Raw genomic sequence first — 17783 nt, forward strand, 5'->3', positions numbered from 1 at the left:
AAAGATCAGAAGAATGCAGGGCTGAAAGAAAGATACTGGTGGATAGAAGCATTGTTAAACACAACTGTGGTACAGAATGGGTTATGAAAACATTACCACCCCTTCCACCCCCCCACCCCCCCCATATTGATTCTTAAAAGTTTATCCCCACAGCAGTTTCATAGCTTTCTTGGGTAAGATCCTGTAAGTGATTTGAGGAAATACGTAATGGAGCAATATAATCTCTTCAAACATCTGTACTTGCACAAAACACAGCCAGCAGTCTCAGAGCATACCAGCTACAGCATCATCCTAGTTTAGTAGGAGAAAGGAGAGAAACAAGTACTGATGGACTTTATTCAATGTTTTATTTTTGTACAAAAAGGTTTAAAATGGTAAGCAGTCTGTATGCTAAGAAAATAAAACCTAATATGCCACACTATCCAAAAACCGTTTGTGTTTTCTCAGTTCTTGAAGTTGCAAGCTATGCCACAAGTTGATTTGGGCCCAGGTGGGGAATGCCAAACTGCTGAGCTCGTGCGTTTGAAATACCGAGGCTTGCTCTTGCCAAAAATATCTTCCAGCTTAGGGCTTGCTATTAACCCAAAGAGTTGGTCAACATTCACTGGATGATAGTACTGGTGCAGAATGGCTTGATTAAGCTGAGACCCTATGAAAACAACCATATCAGAGAAGCAGACTCAAATAAGTTGTCAGTGCTCTGCTTAAGGTATCCTTTCCTTTAGAGCCCACAAGACAGTTACTCTTCTTCATCCACACCCCCTAAACAAACACTGCAACTTGCACAGTGAATGCGATAAACAGTTCCTGCCCACTGTAAAGCAGTAAGCACGACATCCATCTCTGGGTTGCCAACAACATTTGTTTTACATCACTTGTCACCACACTAGAAATACACCAAACTTGCCACACCTTGGTTTAGTGCAGGGGGAGGGGCTGCTTCAAACTAGTGAGCCTGCACCATTCTCTCACACCCTTGAATCCAAACACACACAGAACTTTAGTTTAGCTTTAACACAACAGCACTTGCAAGAAAGCAGATCCAGCCCCTCTCACCAAGCAGCTGCCAACAGTGCTGAAGTCTCACACTCCTGAACTGTACTTTAAGGAAGCTGAGATCACACTGAACAGATCTGGAGAGCTCCTGCTTCCCAGGGAAGGAATGAAAAGACTAACCAAACACGGCACCTACCATCAGCCCAGGCAGGGACAGGCTTCCGAGGTTCATTCTCATCATCTGTGGAATCATCACTGTTCAGATCCATCCCATAGTTGTTGGGGGACCTGGATTCTTTTGTGCCATTTGGAGGCGCTAAGCAGGATGTGGAGATAGATCTCTGAAACCACAGAGACAACATTTATGAGAGCAGCAAACATACCTTGCAGCCTGACAGAAGAGTTTGCTTTGCCAGGGCAGGCTTACCCAGTCTGACCCCTTGGAGGCATCTCAAAGCTCTGGCGTTAGCAAGACAAACAGGTTGTACTAAGATCCCAGATTAGATCCCACAGCAATATGGTGCTAATGTATCTATGGTAGGAACCCTCACACTAACCCAAAGCCACGAGTTAAGAGGGAGGTTTACAGTGCCCTATGTTGGGCAAGGAACAAAGTAAAGGTAGCCAGAAACAAGAACTGACAGCAGACCTTCCAGAGCAGATTCTTCACATACACATTTTTTTTTTCCATTCCTAATTTAAGAAACAGGAGAGCATAAAGGTTACTCAACTGTGTACGGGAAAACTTTCACCTACGCAGGAACTGAAACACTTGTAATATTCTTTTTTGACAGGTAGTTTGGGTTGAAATTTCCAGAAGTGCTCAAATCCTTCTGGCTTTTTTTTTTTTTTTTTTTCAGATCTGTTTTGAAACCATGTCCTGATGAAAGCCAAGCCCAGAACTGTGTACCACAGCAGGAACTGCAAAGTGCAGAACTCAAACAGCTGCTTGCTCAACCTGCAGCTTTCTAGCTGTGGAGAACTGCCTGCCAGCATCTGGTGAGGATGGAGCTAGGGCTCCATTTCCAATTTGAAACTGCAGGTCAGAACAGCACAAGACAAAGCCTGGAGGAACAAGCTGCCTTTGTGGTGAAGAACAGGGAATGCCTAGAAGACCTGACAGTTGCATGTAGTCCAGAAATGCCTAGAAGTACTGACCAGAAGACAAGCCAGTAAAGGCATCATTATGGAGATACTGCCACAAACTACTGGCATACCTCTCTGAAGTGTCTGTACAGTGGAGAGCACAGTAGGAGGAATAAACCTGATAAAACACTGATGTGCTGCAGTTGCAGGGCTGTAGTTATGCTAGGATCACAGAGGTGTAGTGCAAAGAAGGTGAAATCAAGTACTCTTTTTTAGTGCCCAGCAATACTACAAAAGGCAATGAGAGCAGCCTAAACTGAACAGTTCTGTCTGAATGCCAGGAAACACTTCTTTACCGTGGTTGTCCAGAGAAGACAACTTTCATGGAGATAAGGAAAACCTGTCTGAAAACAGTGCAACATAAGTTGGTTTACATGATCCTGCTCAAGCAGAGGTGTTGGACCAGCTACCTCCAGAGGACCCTTCACCTCCACTATTCTTTTAGCAGTGTTCTTTGCATTTAATCCAAATACAGAAATAAGGGAATACAGATGTGCTTGTTTACTCTGTAAAAGTACAAAAGCAGTCACTGTATTCTGTGACTTGTAAGCCTCTTCTGGCTTTTTTTGTACATTGCTCTATCGCTCAAGCCCATACACATGTTGATGGTAGATCTGATTTTCACTCTCTACAACTCTGACAAACAGAATAAAGTCAGCCACAGGAAAACAGACAGAAAGAGGCATTTACAATCAAAAGGGATATTCAAGGCTGACTGACTCTTTAGCAGCTTTTACTCCACCCCTCCCGACTTCAGGAGTAAACAGTTCAAGTCCAAACAAGCATCTGGAAATTTAAGCAGCTAAATAGACTTCACAGGCAAGCCTGAAGCAGTATTGCCACCGTGTAGCTGAAGGCTCTGCAGGCTAAACTGACACCTCATGGTGTGCTGCCATCCTGTGGTCATTTCCAGCATCTTTTCAAGGAGAAAACAATTGCTTTTCGTTTATGTTCTCCTGTGCTGAACTCTCAGCCAAGTATCAAATACGAAAAACTTCTCCATCCTCACTCTACACAACTTTAGTTAAACCCCAACAGTTTCTTTTGAGGATTTCACCTCCTGGTCACCTTCTTCATCACAGCCAAATAAGAAGTCAGCAGGTTAACAACAAAGCATAAGAGCAAATCAGATACCACAGATCCATTTCAAAGGCTCTGCTGGAACTGAAGCTCACCTTCACTGTTTTGCTCAGCCACGTGCTGGAGGCAGCAGTAAAAGATTCTGGTTGCTCATTTTTCTTCTCTTCAGTCAGCTGCTGCTGGGGATCCTGCAGACCATCTCCCTTCTGTCAAGATATAAGAATTAAGTTATTCATTAATGTTCACCCAAGCAAAACAAGCAGGCTATCTCTGGAATTTATTTTATGAAGAAATTCTCTACTCCTTTGTCTTCAGCAGGGTGAGGGGGAAGAAATTAAGGATCACACAGAAAGTGACAGCTGCCTTGGCTCAGATTCAGAACAGTAAAGTCTCTAGAGCCCACACTCTTATCACTTTCAGCTAGTTATTAGAGGACACTGCAGTGGATTCTGGTTGCTCAGCTCTCTTGTACTACCCAAGCACCTGGTGCAGATGTTTTGGGCTTCCTTCCTCCTAATAAAGAGGAAAGCATTACAGCACTTCAGCTCCTTTTCAACTCAAACTACTTGATCCAGGTGTTTCATCTGCCACTCTCCTCAACAGGGAAGAAGCTAACACAAGGGGAAGAGCTGTAGCCACTCTAAATTAGATTCAGCTTCTCTCTTACCTGGAGAAGCCTCACTATGCCCCAGTATAGTAACCAGTAACCAGCCCAGTTGCTGGTTATATGCTGGAATTCAAACTTTCATTAAATTTATTTAGCAAAAATAGGAGCCCCATGGCTAACAGCTTTAAATTAAGAGCAGTTGAAACAAAAAAGAAGAAAGAATTTATCCTCAAGAGCAGTACCATTTGGGACTTTGATTATGTTTTAAACTAGTGCAGAAGGCAGATGAGTGAGGCATTATTTAAAGTGGAAATAAAATATTACTATGATATTTTGCAACAAGCAGCTTTGACTAAGTAATAGCTAACCTTGAAACATAAAGAAGTGACAAAGGACTTGGAAAGCAACTCCCACCTTACAAAAAAAAAAAAAAAGAAGTCTGCATGTTCTATGCCTTACTGCTTTACAACAGAATTTGTCACAAGCCACTGTAATGCCTCACCGTTGTGTTTTTATCAGTAAACACCATGGACTCCATCTGTGAATAGGGGACCTTCTCTTTCCCCCGCTGTTTGAGATCCCTGGGAAACAAAAGTATAGTTTAGTTACACTGAAAAGCATGTTTCCACCCCTCCCTACTAGCTTTCTTATAAGCTCTTGCTTTAGTGCCCCAAACCTTTGGAATCACCTGACACTCACAGCAGATTCCCAATTGCAGAAATACTGTTTATATTTATTGCTGCAGCATGCTTGTTGCTAAGTCCCCCTCTCCAGAATAGAAACAGGCTAATACCTCTCCTTCACTTGTTCCACCTGTCGCTGCTCTACAAGATTTTTCAGTTCCAAAACTTTTCCTTTTTCTTCCACTTCAACTTCTCTCCTTTTCTGCAGCAGTTCTTGCTGCTCAAGTTCATCTTTCTCCTGAAGAAGAACAAACAGATCTGTAGCACTCCAATTCTAGTTGGGAAAGATGAGGTGGATATGAAATGAGTGCTTTGAGACAAATCATGCTCATTTCATCCTTTTCTTATCTTCCACAGCCTACCCACTGCCAGTTGGGCAGTATTTCCCTTCTGTCTCCACAAGTTCCCTGGTGCTCAAATCCAATATTAACTGTCTAAACAGAAACCTTACAGCAGATACTTCAGTTTCCCCAAATCCCCGTAGCTCCTGAACTGCTCCCTGTGCAACCAAGCAGATCAGTGCATGGGTTCCTTTCCTTTTCTATGTGCAGGAGGGATCTAGAGTTGTTCTTACCAACTTCAGTACTTTCTGTTTCTGCACGTCACTTTCCCAAGGTTTCTTTGATAGCTTTTTCTTGCTCCGTTCCTCAGAAACCTTTTCTTCCTGCACTTGTGAGAGACGCACCTGAAAAAGCCCCATGCATCTGCTCCACCACCCCTCATAGCCTTTACCAAATGGAGGATGGGGAGAGCTTCTTAAGTATGAAGACTGGCATTCAGGTTCTAATAAGACTGAGAACCCAGCACCAGGCACACATGCACTATATTCAGCACCAACCTTATGCAAGTCCATCACTTATTACAGGTCATGTGAAGAGAAACCCACCACCTGGAGTGCTGGAAAAGAGCACAGAAGCCATTACAGATATACAAAATACAAGCTTTCACCCTGTGATTCTCTGCAGAACAAGGGCATCTAGCATCTTGTTTGTGTTTTGTCTCAAAATGCTGTATGCTGCAGCTGAGTTGCAGTATGAATTGAGGACCTGAAACCGGAGCCCCTGATACTGTGCTTTTGCCTGAGCTATCACAGTCAATGCATTAGCATGTGCACAAGAGCAGGCTAGCCAGGGGTGCATGTACTTTTGGCTGCTGAGATTTTGGCATAGGCTGAAGGAGGCATGATTCCTTCTTTTTCTAGGGCTGAGCTTTTCCAAAAGTCAGTCTAGCCCACTCCTTAAAGTGAGCAACCATATACTTCCCTGGAACTCTATCCAGGTTAGCTTAACACAGTCTCCCTCACTTCTGAAGAACCTGCACTGTTGTACGAAAGCAGCAACAGTTCACATATAGCCATCAATGGCTGATCCTGGCATACCTTTTTTCTACTTGTCCTTAAAAAAAGGGAGGAAACAAAGCCTTAAAAACAGACAAAATGAAACACACAGTTGCTGCTGCCACATCTACTAATCACGAGCATTCCTTGCTCACTTCATAGCTTTTCCTTCCTGCCATGCTTCTGCAACCACTGTGGTTTCACTGTCTGTAATGCAGTGCAAACAAGTGGATGACTGTCTCACCTGCTGGGTCTGTTCACAGGACAGTGAAGGGATGTGGCCACATTCCTTGAACACAGAGCACTATAGACATTGCATGTCAGAACAGGAACGTTCAGAATCACATAGGTATGGAGAACAAAAGCCTTTCCTTGTTAGACAGAGAATTTCAAAATCTGTTTTAGATGCAGACTTTCCCACCACCTGATTAGTCACCGTGAGCAGCAACCCTGTGCTTGCACACATCATACCAGTGGCCTGTTTGCACCCGCTTGGTCTCACAGCTCACTGTGATAATTTCATTACTCTGAATGGCTCAAAGCTTAGTCAGGCTTCTAACCTTTTCATCACTCTGTAAAATCTTCTGTTCCATCCGTTTTTTCTTCTCCTCTTCCATTTGTTCCACTCGCTCTCGAGCCTGCAGTGCTTTCCTCAGTCGCTCTTCCCTCTTCCTGAGTAATGTGCAAGAGGGACCTGTTAGTTTTGTTTGCTCTAACACAGAGGATGACAGGGGAACAAGGATCTACTGTGGTAATTTGAGTATGTGGCTCATTTTCTAGCACAGCAGCCTGCCATGGATCATGAGAAAACAATTATTTTGCTTGAACTGAGCTTAACGTCAGCTCATATGTGGATTAAGTCCACCAGAAATCAGCAGGTGCTTTGCAGTGATGCAGTTATTACTGCAGCAAGCCATGAGCAGCCCTGCTCGAGGTGCCCAGGGATCATCATCTACTAAACGTTCCCTCTGGGCAGAATGCACAAAGCATGATATAGCAATGCTGCCTGCCTGACAGAAAAAAAAAAAAAAGACTTCAAGGAAATTCTGCTCTGAACCAGAAAAGGAGCAGGGTGTAAGGGACTCAACTCACTGCTTCATTTCTGCCTGTCGCCGTCTCTTTTCTTCCTCCACTTTCTTTTTCCTTTGTTCCTCAGCCTCCTGTTTCTTCCTGAGGCTTTCCAGCCTCTGCCGCTCCTTCTCCTGAAGGGAGATGAGTTCAGACTATACCAATTGCTGGGGCCTGTTTCTGCCCTCAGGCTGCTTGTGCAGTAGCAGCTAGAGGCTAAGCTGCCTGCTAAACAAAAAAGTCCCTATCATGTTCACCCACACGCAGGGATGGGAAGTGAATAGTAGGTAAGAAATAATGCAGATTTGGCAGCAGCACTTATTCAACTGCACCACCTTCTCAGAGCAGAAGAGTCATGGGGATGGCAGGGAAACACTTAAGTCTTTCAGCTGTTCAGAATACATTTCAGGTAAGAGAAGTTACCCAGCACTCTGCAGCTGTAGGTGACCACCTGTAGTAAACATTTTGTGCCCAGGTCAGTGTTACCTATGTCAGCAAGCGGAAAAAGCAGGGAGACAGTACAGAGTGCAAGTAGTCATGTTTAGAGGCCAAAAGGTTTCTTAGCAGTTCCCAGCTCCAGCAGAACACACCTGCAAAGGAGATCCTGCCACCTCACCACTGCCACGGTCAGTTTACATTTTTGGACAGAACAGAAGAGCTGTGTGGATGCCAGTGCAAGAAGAAAGAGCTGTTAGTGTTGTGAGACAAGAAGCACAGCCACTATAGTCTTCCAACCCCACAGTTAAGTGTGTCATTACTTACAACAAAGTCTCCCTGTAGAGAAAAGACACACAATGAATGTTTGTAAGAAATACTAGCACCCTGCACCACCCCTGTTAGCTGCAGCTTCTTTCAAGTGCATGCTAGGAAGCCCACTGCATGACCCCACATTCTGTCTTTCAGCCCTGAAGCAGCCAATTATGTGACACAAAGGCAGATTCTCAATGCGAAAAGAGATGCTTCCCATTTTACCACAGTTAAACAGTTCCAGAACATAAAGTGTTTCTGCTGACTATAGACAAAGCAGCGAGATTTCTCTGCATCTGAGGACAGATTGATGACTGGTACTAAAAACAAAACAAACAACCCTGGCTAGTAACAGTGTTTGTGGCCTTGCCTTGCTTCAACTGTCCAATCAGTTTTCCTCCCCTGGGGAGGCTGAGGTAGAATCATGAGGACAATTTGCCGTTATGACCTACGCCAATCCACAACAGCCAACAGAACCAGGAATACATTTATGCTTTTCTAAACAGTCATCCTGCCACTCCCCCAGACTTGATCCTCTCCTCCATCTCTATGAGGGGAAGTGGGATTCTGATGCACCTTAAGATCAGGTCGGGTGGGAGTATTGCGTTTGATGAAATTCTTTATGACACCTCCATGTCCCGTGGACCCAGAGGTTGTGAGTAGCTGGTTTCTCTGCACAGCCTGAAGGAAGTTTTTCAATGGTCTAACCACCTAAGAGGAAAAGATAGAAGGAAATTACCACCTGCTAGGGAAAGGAAGGCAATGAGAGGCCATAGCAAAGACTCACCTTGCTAGCTGGAGAAGCAGAATGTGGAGTCTGGTTTGCAGAATTCACGTGCTTGTCATCCAAAGGGGAGTGGGCACCACCTCCTGGATGCTGCCCATTCCATACAGCACCCATTGCTTGCTTATAGCTTCTTGTCCTATTGGCATTAGCAAGAGGGACATGAAGTCTGGATTAAGCTCCTCAAGTTTTAACAGGAACATTTACTTACTGTTTCACAGATCCCCAGTCCCTACTCACTACCATCAAAGCAGTTGGGCCTCTTAGGAGTCAGTCAACTATGGAGCAGGAGCACCATCTAGTCATTAATTATGGACAAGAGAGGCACATGACAATTTGGTAAGGGAACACCCAAATTTCAGGAGTGATACACAACATTCCACTCTCATTCCTCACTCTAATTCCCAGAAAGCAAGTATATATCATATCTGGTATCAACAACAAAAGATAGACACAATCCACATGTGTTAGCAACTAGCCATTCCAGCCCACCTCACTGGCAGGGTTTCATTTGCTTTATAAACACTTTAGACATTCACAGAAACATGACCCTTGTTAGAAGTCCCCTAACGGGCACCCACTAATTTCAGTGGGAAACAGGGGGACCACCTCACCGCACAGCTGGGGCCCAATCCAGCAACAGTTCCAAAGAAAGCTGCGGATTCTGACCCATCACACATAGTTAAGCACCCACATGAGAACAGAGGTTACTGCTATTCTCCCTTCCCACCCATCACCCACAGCAAATCCACCCCAGCAAAACTTAACAGGACAGACTAAGGACAAAGCTAAAAGCAGTTCAAATCTCACATGAAACATCAGTAATATAAGCAGTGAGAAGATAAGTCAGGCATTCCAGACACTTGCGCAAGATAAAAATAAATAGGTCAGTCACCTGCTTGTGTTGCTGTCTGAAACTACTCCCAGACTACCCCTTTATGAACCACTCAGTTGCATTTAAGCTCTGAGGAACAGTGATGTTTTAGTAATTTTTGCTGGTTTGTGCATGAATTAATCCATCTGGGATCCAGGTCTGGCTTGAGGAGCAAAAAAGGCCAAGGAAATCACATGGAACTCCCACAAGACAAGATTTCAAGACTCCTCTGGGGAGGGGACAGAAAGGGAAACACCCTAAGCTTTTTAAATTATTTAAGAAAGCCAGGCCTAACTCCTCCCAGACCATGGGTTCATTCCTCTCTTGCAAATGTCTCCTACCATAGGCGTGAAGGATTCTCTTGGGACTTGGCACAGTGGGTTTGTTCTTGGTTCTTGTTCTGGGCTTCACCGTTGGGATTTACACAGCTTCCTGTGAAGAAACCTGTAGTCAACACCACATTCAAGGCATTCTGCAGGGCTCTTACTCCAGTTCAAAGCCCCATGGCACATAACCAAACTGCAAAAGCAGAAGCCAAGATGGCTACCTTGAATATCAGGGCTGTACACAACTAGCAAAGAATGCGTCTTATACAGAGCCTTCTGATTAGGCACAACCTGTCTCACCAGAAAGACTGCAGTACTCTTAATTCCATTCCAGCTACAGATGCTGTGAAATCCTACAGAAGACAGTCTGAATGTCTCTATATCCTTGCTTTGAGGCACAGTAAATAAGTAAGATGTTTAAATCCTCGCTGAATGCAAGCCCAAAGATGACAAGGTTGTCAAGGTACTTTAGCACAGTATTATACATAGAGAACAAATCTGAGTGTTGTCTTAAGTGTTCCCACTTATTCATTATGAAGACTGAAGTTTGACTAAACCATGTTTGTCTCAAGGCTTAAATACAAACCTTCACAAGGATTTACAACATGTCCTTGCTTATCTAACTGCATGCCTCACCCCCTCAGGAGATAACAGGTTTACCTGAAAAAGTATCTTGACTGGTCAAGTGTAGTTTTGTTTCAGCACAAGTCCCAGATTTCCCATATACCCTCATGTAGAATCCTTAGTCTGTGTGCCTCTGTGGCCTCATACAAGAAATACAAGACTAGCTCAACATTACCTTTGTTATTCCCTGTCTGTTGCTCAGGAGACAAGTCCTGTGCAGGAGGGCTGGCAGCTTTTTCACTTTTGCTTGAAGTGAGCAAGTTTTCAGGAGCCTAAAGGAAAGGGAAACAAACATTAGCTTAGCACAGTTCTCCCTGAGGAACAAGACTGCAACAAACCTTCAATCCTGAAAAAAGAAGAAAAAACAACCCAGTCACTCTCAACTGCAAGCCTACTGCTAGCCTAGGGACTCTTCCTTCCAACCAGAGTTGTGCTAGACAAATACATGCTGATTCAATTCAGTAACACAGGGCCCTGCTCATGGAACTCCCACCGAGGCTGGTAAGATGACTGTTGGCCAGTGTTTTCCTCATCAACAGTAGGACACTTTGAATTGACTTTAGGTCAAATAAAGTGCCTCGGGAACAAGGGACAGCTTCTATACACTTTGGAGACAAGTTCCAACTACAGACATTCTACTCTTGAAAGAAAGAATTCCTTCAAAGTATCTAAGATTACAGTATACTTATACACTTTAAATACCATTGTAGTATATTCCCAGGAGTATAAACAAGTCACTGAAGCACAGCATGCAGGCTACCTGCACACACACACACACACAGGACATGCCCTTCCCTACCTGCTAAGCTACCATCACCCACAGTAGAACCAGCTGTGCACTTGTCCTTCTGCAGCTTCCCAGTGGCACCAGTGAACTGATTGGAGGCAGAGCCAACCCCTTTCTCTGCTGGGCTAATTTTCAGATAAGCTGGTTTACAGTATGATCACACAAGATATTTTTGCCAGTTCAAAGGATAGGCTGGGTTTCTTTCTCTTCCTAGCACTGAAGACTTACGTGAGCTTGTTGAATACACAGCCTCTCTGGTAAAATAAAGCACATTAACTTGAACTGCCCTTCTGAATCCTGTAATTCAAATCAGCCAGGCAACAAAGACTTGCTAAGAATATACACAGTCAATCACCATGCCCAGATGACAAGCAAAAGCTTGCAGACTTCTGGGAATCTGTCCAACAGCCTATGAAAGCTCCATCTTAAAGAGGCCTTAGCAAGGCACAAAAGGCCTCCGTCCACCATGAACTGTGGCCAACAGGCATCACAAGCTGCCCAAGCATTAGAAAGGCTGTACTGTTCAACTCAGCAGTGCTTTTGCTAAGGTTGAAGATTGACATAATCAATCCTGGGCTGCAGTCCTTACATCCAGTCATAGTGCTTCCAGCTGCTCAGCAGAAGATGGGTAGGTCATCCATTAGAACTCACCTTCTCACTTGGGGAGTTCAGTTCCAGTCCAGTTCTGCAAAAAAGCAAGCATCTTGATTATTTCAATTCTCTGAAGTAAAAGAAACACTGCTTTGCCCTTGGTGCACCTCTACCAGGACAGCATTCAGAAGGGTGAATTATAGGGAATGCAGATACAATGAAGCTAGCATATGGTACCCAAGAAAAAGGCAGGCAAGCGTTAAGTATATCCAGATAAAGGCAGGAACCTGTTTGAGCCAGGCCACACAGAGATGGAGATGTAAATTCCTCTGATGGGCTATTTAATTACACTGCTGAATAATACAGTGAGCTTTGTTCTCCCCTCTTCCTGTAGTACTTCCATGCAGGAGGTAAACAAAGTTCTGTGCACCTCAGCCAGAGAGCATCTTACCTGTTCACCTTTCAAACCAGACAAGCTAACTAACCTCAGCACCCCCAACCATCCAAAGGCTGGTTAAGCCAATAGCTGCAGGACATAATTCACATGATGACAGACAGAGCCATCACTAGCAGGCTCTCAGGGCTTGAGGGATAGGGCTGGATCCTGCATTAATGCAGTGATCAACCTCACAGTTAGTATGAACAAACTTCTGAAAAGTATGGGCTGTGTCTGAACAACAGAAGCTTGGAAATATCAACAAACTCCAGGTGATGACATCACCTGGAACAGTCAATTACAAGACCACAGTCCTACAATACAGAAGCAACCCCTACAGCTTCTGTATTCCTTGCAGCTTTTTTTGTGGTTTCCTTCTGCCTGCTAAAATGGTAGCCTCACCTCAAGTTATTGGTCACATCTTCTTCCACAAAAACCTCTAAGGAGCTTTGACCTGGAGAGGAAAGAAAAAAAATAACATAACAAAAGCCATTTTAGAAATTTCAGTCTGAGGCTTCCCAACAGCGGCAGTGCGTGAGTGGTAGAGCTCAGGTCTCTGTGCAGGCTTCTCCCAGGGAACACGCTGATTGCTCATCTCAGCTTTCTACATGAGCACTACCACCTCCCTCAAGTGTCACTGACAAACTGGTGTAGGCTGGGAAGGCAGAGAACTGGAGCAGCAGCTCCTCTGTCTGCAGACTGCTCCAGCTGCACAAACACACTCATGCCTGTGTCACAGAGATATCATTTCCCAGTCAATTGATTTCAGTTTCTGCCTCCCTGCACAATTTTATGCAGAGATTTGGTCGATTTGGGCTGATTTTATTTCACCCCCCCCCACCACCATCACTTAGATGAAAGTGTTTTAACAAATGCCTAGATACAGTGTGACTCAAAGCTGACAAAACTAAATACCAAAGGCATTAGTGCTTTATTAGAAGCCAATCTGGTTTCAGAAGCAATGATTTTTAGAAAGCCCAAATCTGAAAGCCTTCTAGCCTTCTCAGGAGCAGCAAGAGCAAGGGATATGAAAAATATGGTGCTGGACTTTCGAATCTTATTTCTTCAGATGACTGTGCTATTTAGTTCTTAGTCCATGAACTTCATCTTCACCCAGAAAGCATTTGAGTTCCTCTGCCAATTTCAGAGAGCAGACACAATCTTCTTCCAGCTTCTCAAAAGAATTCACAGAAGACACTCATACTAAAAGACCCTCTGTGGGAAATGCAGTAGCCTCAAGGCAATAAGCTACCAAACCAGTCACACATACCTAGAACCAGCAAGGGTGCATTTTCCCTTCTACTCTGCATTTACTTGCCTTTTTCTGTTTGTTTTTTAATTTATCTGCAACTTCTGTGACCCAATTTCCAGTACCTGTGCCCCAGCTTACACTCCTTCCACAGCAAAACAGAGCCTGAGGCTCACCCTGACAGCAGATGAGGACCTGAGGATTGCACCCTAAATGGATAGAAGCCACAAAACCTACTGCTGTGGAAACTAGGAGGAACTGTAGTTAATATGGATGAGCAACTCTGCAGCAAAGCTGAGAAGCTGACTTAGCCAAAAGAACACACTCAATAACAGAAAACTTACAGCTCACTCTGCTGGAGGCAGAGGAAGATTCTTGTGCTGCTGCCTTCTTAGCAATGGCCCTGCTGATAGATCTCCGGATCATGCTCTCTCTTTTGCTGGCCAGAGAATATTTTTCAGCCAAGGAGGTCCTATGGTTTTTGTGGGTGCCACCCACGCAGCTTCGGCGTCCAGAGCGTCGTGTTTTGGATGTCACCATGGTCATTTTGTTGTTGGAGTCCTGGAAAAGCACCTTCTCTAGGCTTTGAGAAGACAGATCTCCTTGGGGCATGGCAAGATCTCTATTTCTAGTAGCCTTGGGAGTGGATGTACTTGCTTTTTGTTCAGTGGTCTCTTCCTCCTCTCCTGCTGTCTGGTCATGAGGGACTGCACTGACAGCAGGCACCTCATGCAGTTCATTGATTGCACCCTCCTTGGATACCTGCTCTGCTGGAACAGCCTCACAGGCTGCATCACCACAATCAGCACTGTCTTGCTGTGGAGGTAACTCAGCCTGAGGGTAGTCATTGTAATCCACTTCCACCATGGGACTTTGTGCTTCTGCTGGCAATTTCTCAGATAGTGCTGGAAGCTCCATTTCAGTGTTGGCCTGAGACCTCGCATTACAGTTAGGATTCTGGGGTTGCTCTTTGCTGCAGCATCTTTGTGAGCTTGGCCCGGAAGATGCTAGCTTGACACTGCTTCTCCTTCTGGACAACCTTAAATAAGAGCAAATGAAACAATGCAGAAGTCTCCCACTCCTAAACTGTTCCAAAACACAGACAAGTTTTGCAGTGAACCTACAGCCTTCTTCCCCATATCCACTTCCCCTTACAACAAACCTTTTATCATCAGCTAGATGCAGGAGAAAAAACCTTGAAAGCTCGCACTTGCTCTGGCAGATTTATCCAGGCATACTAGATTTACTTGCAACTGAAGGCTGCATCTAAGAACACAACCAGCAGTGGCTGAGGTACCAGGACACTTGCAATTCTTTGTGGATATTAACCCACAGCCCCACCCGGACCTGATGTCAGGGGATAGTAAAGTCATACTGGTACAACCCACTCCATTCTGCCCCAAGTGAAGCACAGGCACCTACATGGGAAGGAATTTTGGATTAAGTTTTCCTAGCAAGCTAGGAAGAACTATGCAGTGGTTTGGGGAAGTTCCACAGTGAGATTCAGCTTTGAAATGCTTTGCATTAACTCATTTAACAGGAGATAATGGAGCCATTTACTTGATCAGTAAGTCAAGGAGATTAGCTGGACAAGACCAGAAGAGAGAACCTCAGTGTTTCAGACATAAAACAAAGTGGAGAGCCAAAGGAGAAGCGGCTAACAACAAGAAAACAGCTACAAAAACCCAAGGCAGCATAAACTAGTTAAACAAGCTAGACTTTACAGTTCCTGGCGGAAGAACACTCACTACCAGCCTTCAAATTGATACCCTCTGCCTTCCTTCCAGTTTTGTTCTCTTAATTTCTCATTCTGACCTCTAGCAAAAAATATCACTTCCTGCTAAAGTTCACAAAAACAAGACTATTAATTGGGAAACTCATCAACATGCTAATAAGTGGTTTCTAAAATATGTACTGAGGGAACCATAGCAATGGAAACAACAATGGCCTGACCCTGCAGGATTAATGTGCCTAACTCTGACATGAACTTCCTGTTGACAGATGATCATCCAACCTTTCAGGCATTGCCACATCAGCAGATCTTTCACAAAGCTAAGTTTAAATTAGGAAAAAACATGCAAGATTTGTCGTCTTTATGGAAGCAATCAAGCTGCTATCTAGCTGCTACCTGAAAACTAACAGTATGGCTTCTGAACTCTCCCTGTTTAGATTTGCAGTATTTTCTTCTCCTGCCCTCCTTCAGCACACACATTCATGAACTTCCCACGCTTCCTTACTATTCTTGCTTTCCTCTCCATCCTCCATGTCTAGTTTATGTCAGTCTTTCAGTTCTAACTCTCCTGTGGTGTTTTTCATCATGGTTATCAAAAGTTAAGGGTCTTACCACACAGTTTATTACTGTATATCCAGTTACTGGGTTAGAGCACATTAAAGCAATTACCAGCACGCCTACCCTCAGATCACAGCATATGCTTCTCTGAAAAGCAGGTTATTAACCACCTCGTTCCAACCACAAGATGAAAGCAGATGCAGTTGGCCACCACGAAGGTATGACATCAAGGAAGATAATTAGCATCAAAACCAAATCACTCCTCAAACAATCCCTTTTTTGCATCCATTTGCAGACAACAGTTGTCACAAAGAAAGGCATTCCTCCATTTATCCTCCTCTTTACCTCTTCTACTTAATGAGATTTGGCTTACTTTCCAGTGAATATCTTTACTGGTACAGGAAAGGGAAATAAGAAAAAAGAAATTTGGCTGCTTGCCATTACTACTGCTGCTCTCATCTTCAAGCTGCAGAAACTCTCTTGGGCAGCAGCAAAGGGGCAGGCTGTGTGACAGAACAGTGCCACTGTCTGCACAGAAAGCTGTTAAGAGCACGAGGTAAAAAGCACAATACAAGCTACATTTCTTCTGCAGTCTACTTGCAGTAGATAAGATGCACAGTTTTAGATTCTGTCTACTTAGGGCTAATGTTGAAAAACAATCCAGTAAGGATGGTTATATACCAAATCACTTGGAACTTTTACTTGTTTCATTCCAAACGCCGAGTCCTTTCTATCTGCTAACTTAAATAACACCAATAGGCGTGACATTTCTGCACATCCCTTGTAGCAGGCTACATTCTCAGATGAGTGAACACGGGAACAACCTCAGGTTGAAAGCTGTGCTGAAAAAACTGTGAAATTAAATGAGAAGAAACCTCAAGCAAATGAGAAAGTAGAAGATGATATTTATTGTTTTTAAGCAAACAGAAAGAACATGAAGGGACAACTAATCCTCTACTAAATTTTCACAAGAATCAAAATGTTGATTGACCTTAACACACCCTTTTAAATTTAATATTTACTAAATCAAGAATCAAGCAGTTATTCTGGGTAGGCATATCAGAAACAGTTAAAATCTCATTTCACTGTTAAATGCCACATGCAGCAGAGCCAGACTCACCCACCTCCTCCTGGTTGGCTCATTCTCATCTTTCAGAGCTGAAGACTGCCTCTTCCTAGGCCGTCTCCTCTGGGATGGCGTTTTGGGCATCAGGCCAGGTTCAGCTCTGAAGTTGGTGCTGAAATGCAGAAAGCAGAGGCTGCTTTCCACTGCTAACTGCCCGCCACCCAGCCATAGCAGTGTTCACCCATTAAGAGCAACAGGGGAAAAGCAATTGAGGTGTAACACCACCTGGCATTAATGCCTAAATGAAGCTGCCAAACACAGCCACGTTAAATCCATCGCTCAGCTGAACAATGCACCACGCCTAGGCTTACACCAGGGCTGTGCTGCCAGCAGGCAGGAGCACACGCAGCTTTGTGCTCTCCGTGTTCGAGAGCATCCCGGGAGGCTCCCTGGAGGGCAGCCCCTACCTATCCATCATCCTCAGGCCCTGCTCCTCCACCTCCCGCAGCCAGGCCAAGTGCTTGTGCTCAGCATCATGAAGGAACCTGGACAGTCTCTGCCCACACACTTCCAGAAGCTGCGTGGGACCGTCGGCTGCTGCCATGACCTTGCCTGAAACACAAGATGCGAAACGAAAACCTTCTAGGATACAGAGGACGACCAAAGCCCCTTTGTGCCTCGCAGCAGGGTACAAACAAGCCCAGCCGCAGTTCTAAGGCAGATGCAAACCCAGAGGACCTCCCTACTGGCTTTCCCCCAAGCCTGTAGGACCAGATCCTAAGATGCCAGGGCTCTTCGCACTCCCCTCACCGCCTCTCAGCAGGAAACACTGCACCCTCACCGCTGCGGCTCTTTCCCCCCTTCCACTCCTGGTCCCAAATATCGCGGCTTCTACCAATCACGGTGCTTCTCCAGCGGAGCCCTCCTCACCACTGGCTGCCTCCCGCGTCCATCACTTCCCCGCTATTAAAATCCAGTTTCCTATTGGTCCTCTGCCCCAAGCCCCACCTTCTAAGTCCTCCACAACCACAGAGGCGGACGAGCAGAAGAGAAGCAGCTTTTGAGCGCGTCGCGCCCGCCTCCTGACCAATGA

The 17783-nt window shown here is 44.8% G+C and overlaps 1 protein-coding gene across 5 annotated transcripts; it reads right to left on the bottom strand.

Annotated features, from left to right (window-relative positions):
- Nucleotides 1-193: 193 nt before the first annotated feature.
- On the bottom strand, nt 194-17782 carry LOC116229082 (inner centromere protein-like). Of its 5 annotated transcripts, none has more exons than XM_090140731.1 (19): nt 17699-17782; nt 17158-17302; nt 16749-16862; nt 13679-14373; nt 12488-12539; nt 11710-11743; nt 10447-10543; nt 9663-9753; nt 8451-8586; nt 8240-8374; nt 7679-7690; nt 6941-7050; nt 6409-6520; nt 5087-5197; nt 4623-4750; nt 4332-4410; nt 3318-3428; nt 1193-1337; nt 197-649 (listed from the first exon to the last, which is right to left on the bottom strand). In XM_090140731.1, the coding sequence occupies exons 2-19, from the start codon at nt 17292-17294 to the stop codon at nt 444-446; spliced, it is 2505 nt and encodes an 834-aa protein (XP_089996857.1). In that variant the 5' UTR covers nt 17295-17302; nt 17699-17782; the 3' UTR covers nt 197-443. The 5 variants fall into 5 exon arrangements, with proteins under 5 accessions (XP_031449157.2, XP_089996857.1, XP_089996859.1 ...); XM_090140733.1 differs by lacking the exon at nt 17699-17782 and adding an exon at nt 17532-17649; XM_090140732.1 differs by lacking the exon at nt 17699-17782 and adding an exon at nt 17429-17494.
- Nucleotide 17783: the final 1 nt, after the last annotated feature.

Source organism: Phasianus colchicus, chromosome 5, assembly GCF_987193195.1.
Source record: "Phasianus colchicus chromosome 5, bPhaCol1.hap1.1, whole genome shotgun sequence".
NCBI lineage: Eukaryota > Metazoa > Chordata > Aves > Galliformes > Phasianidae > Phasianus > Phasianus colchicus.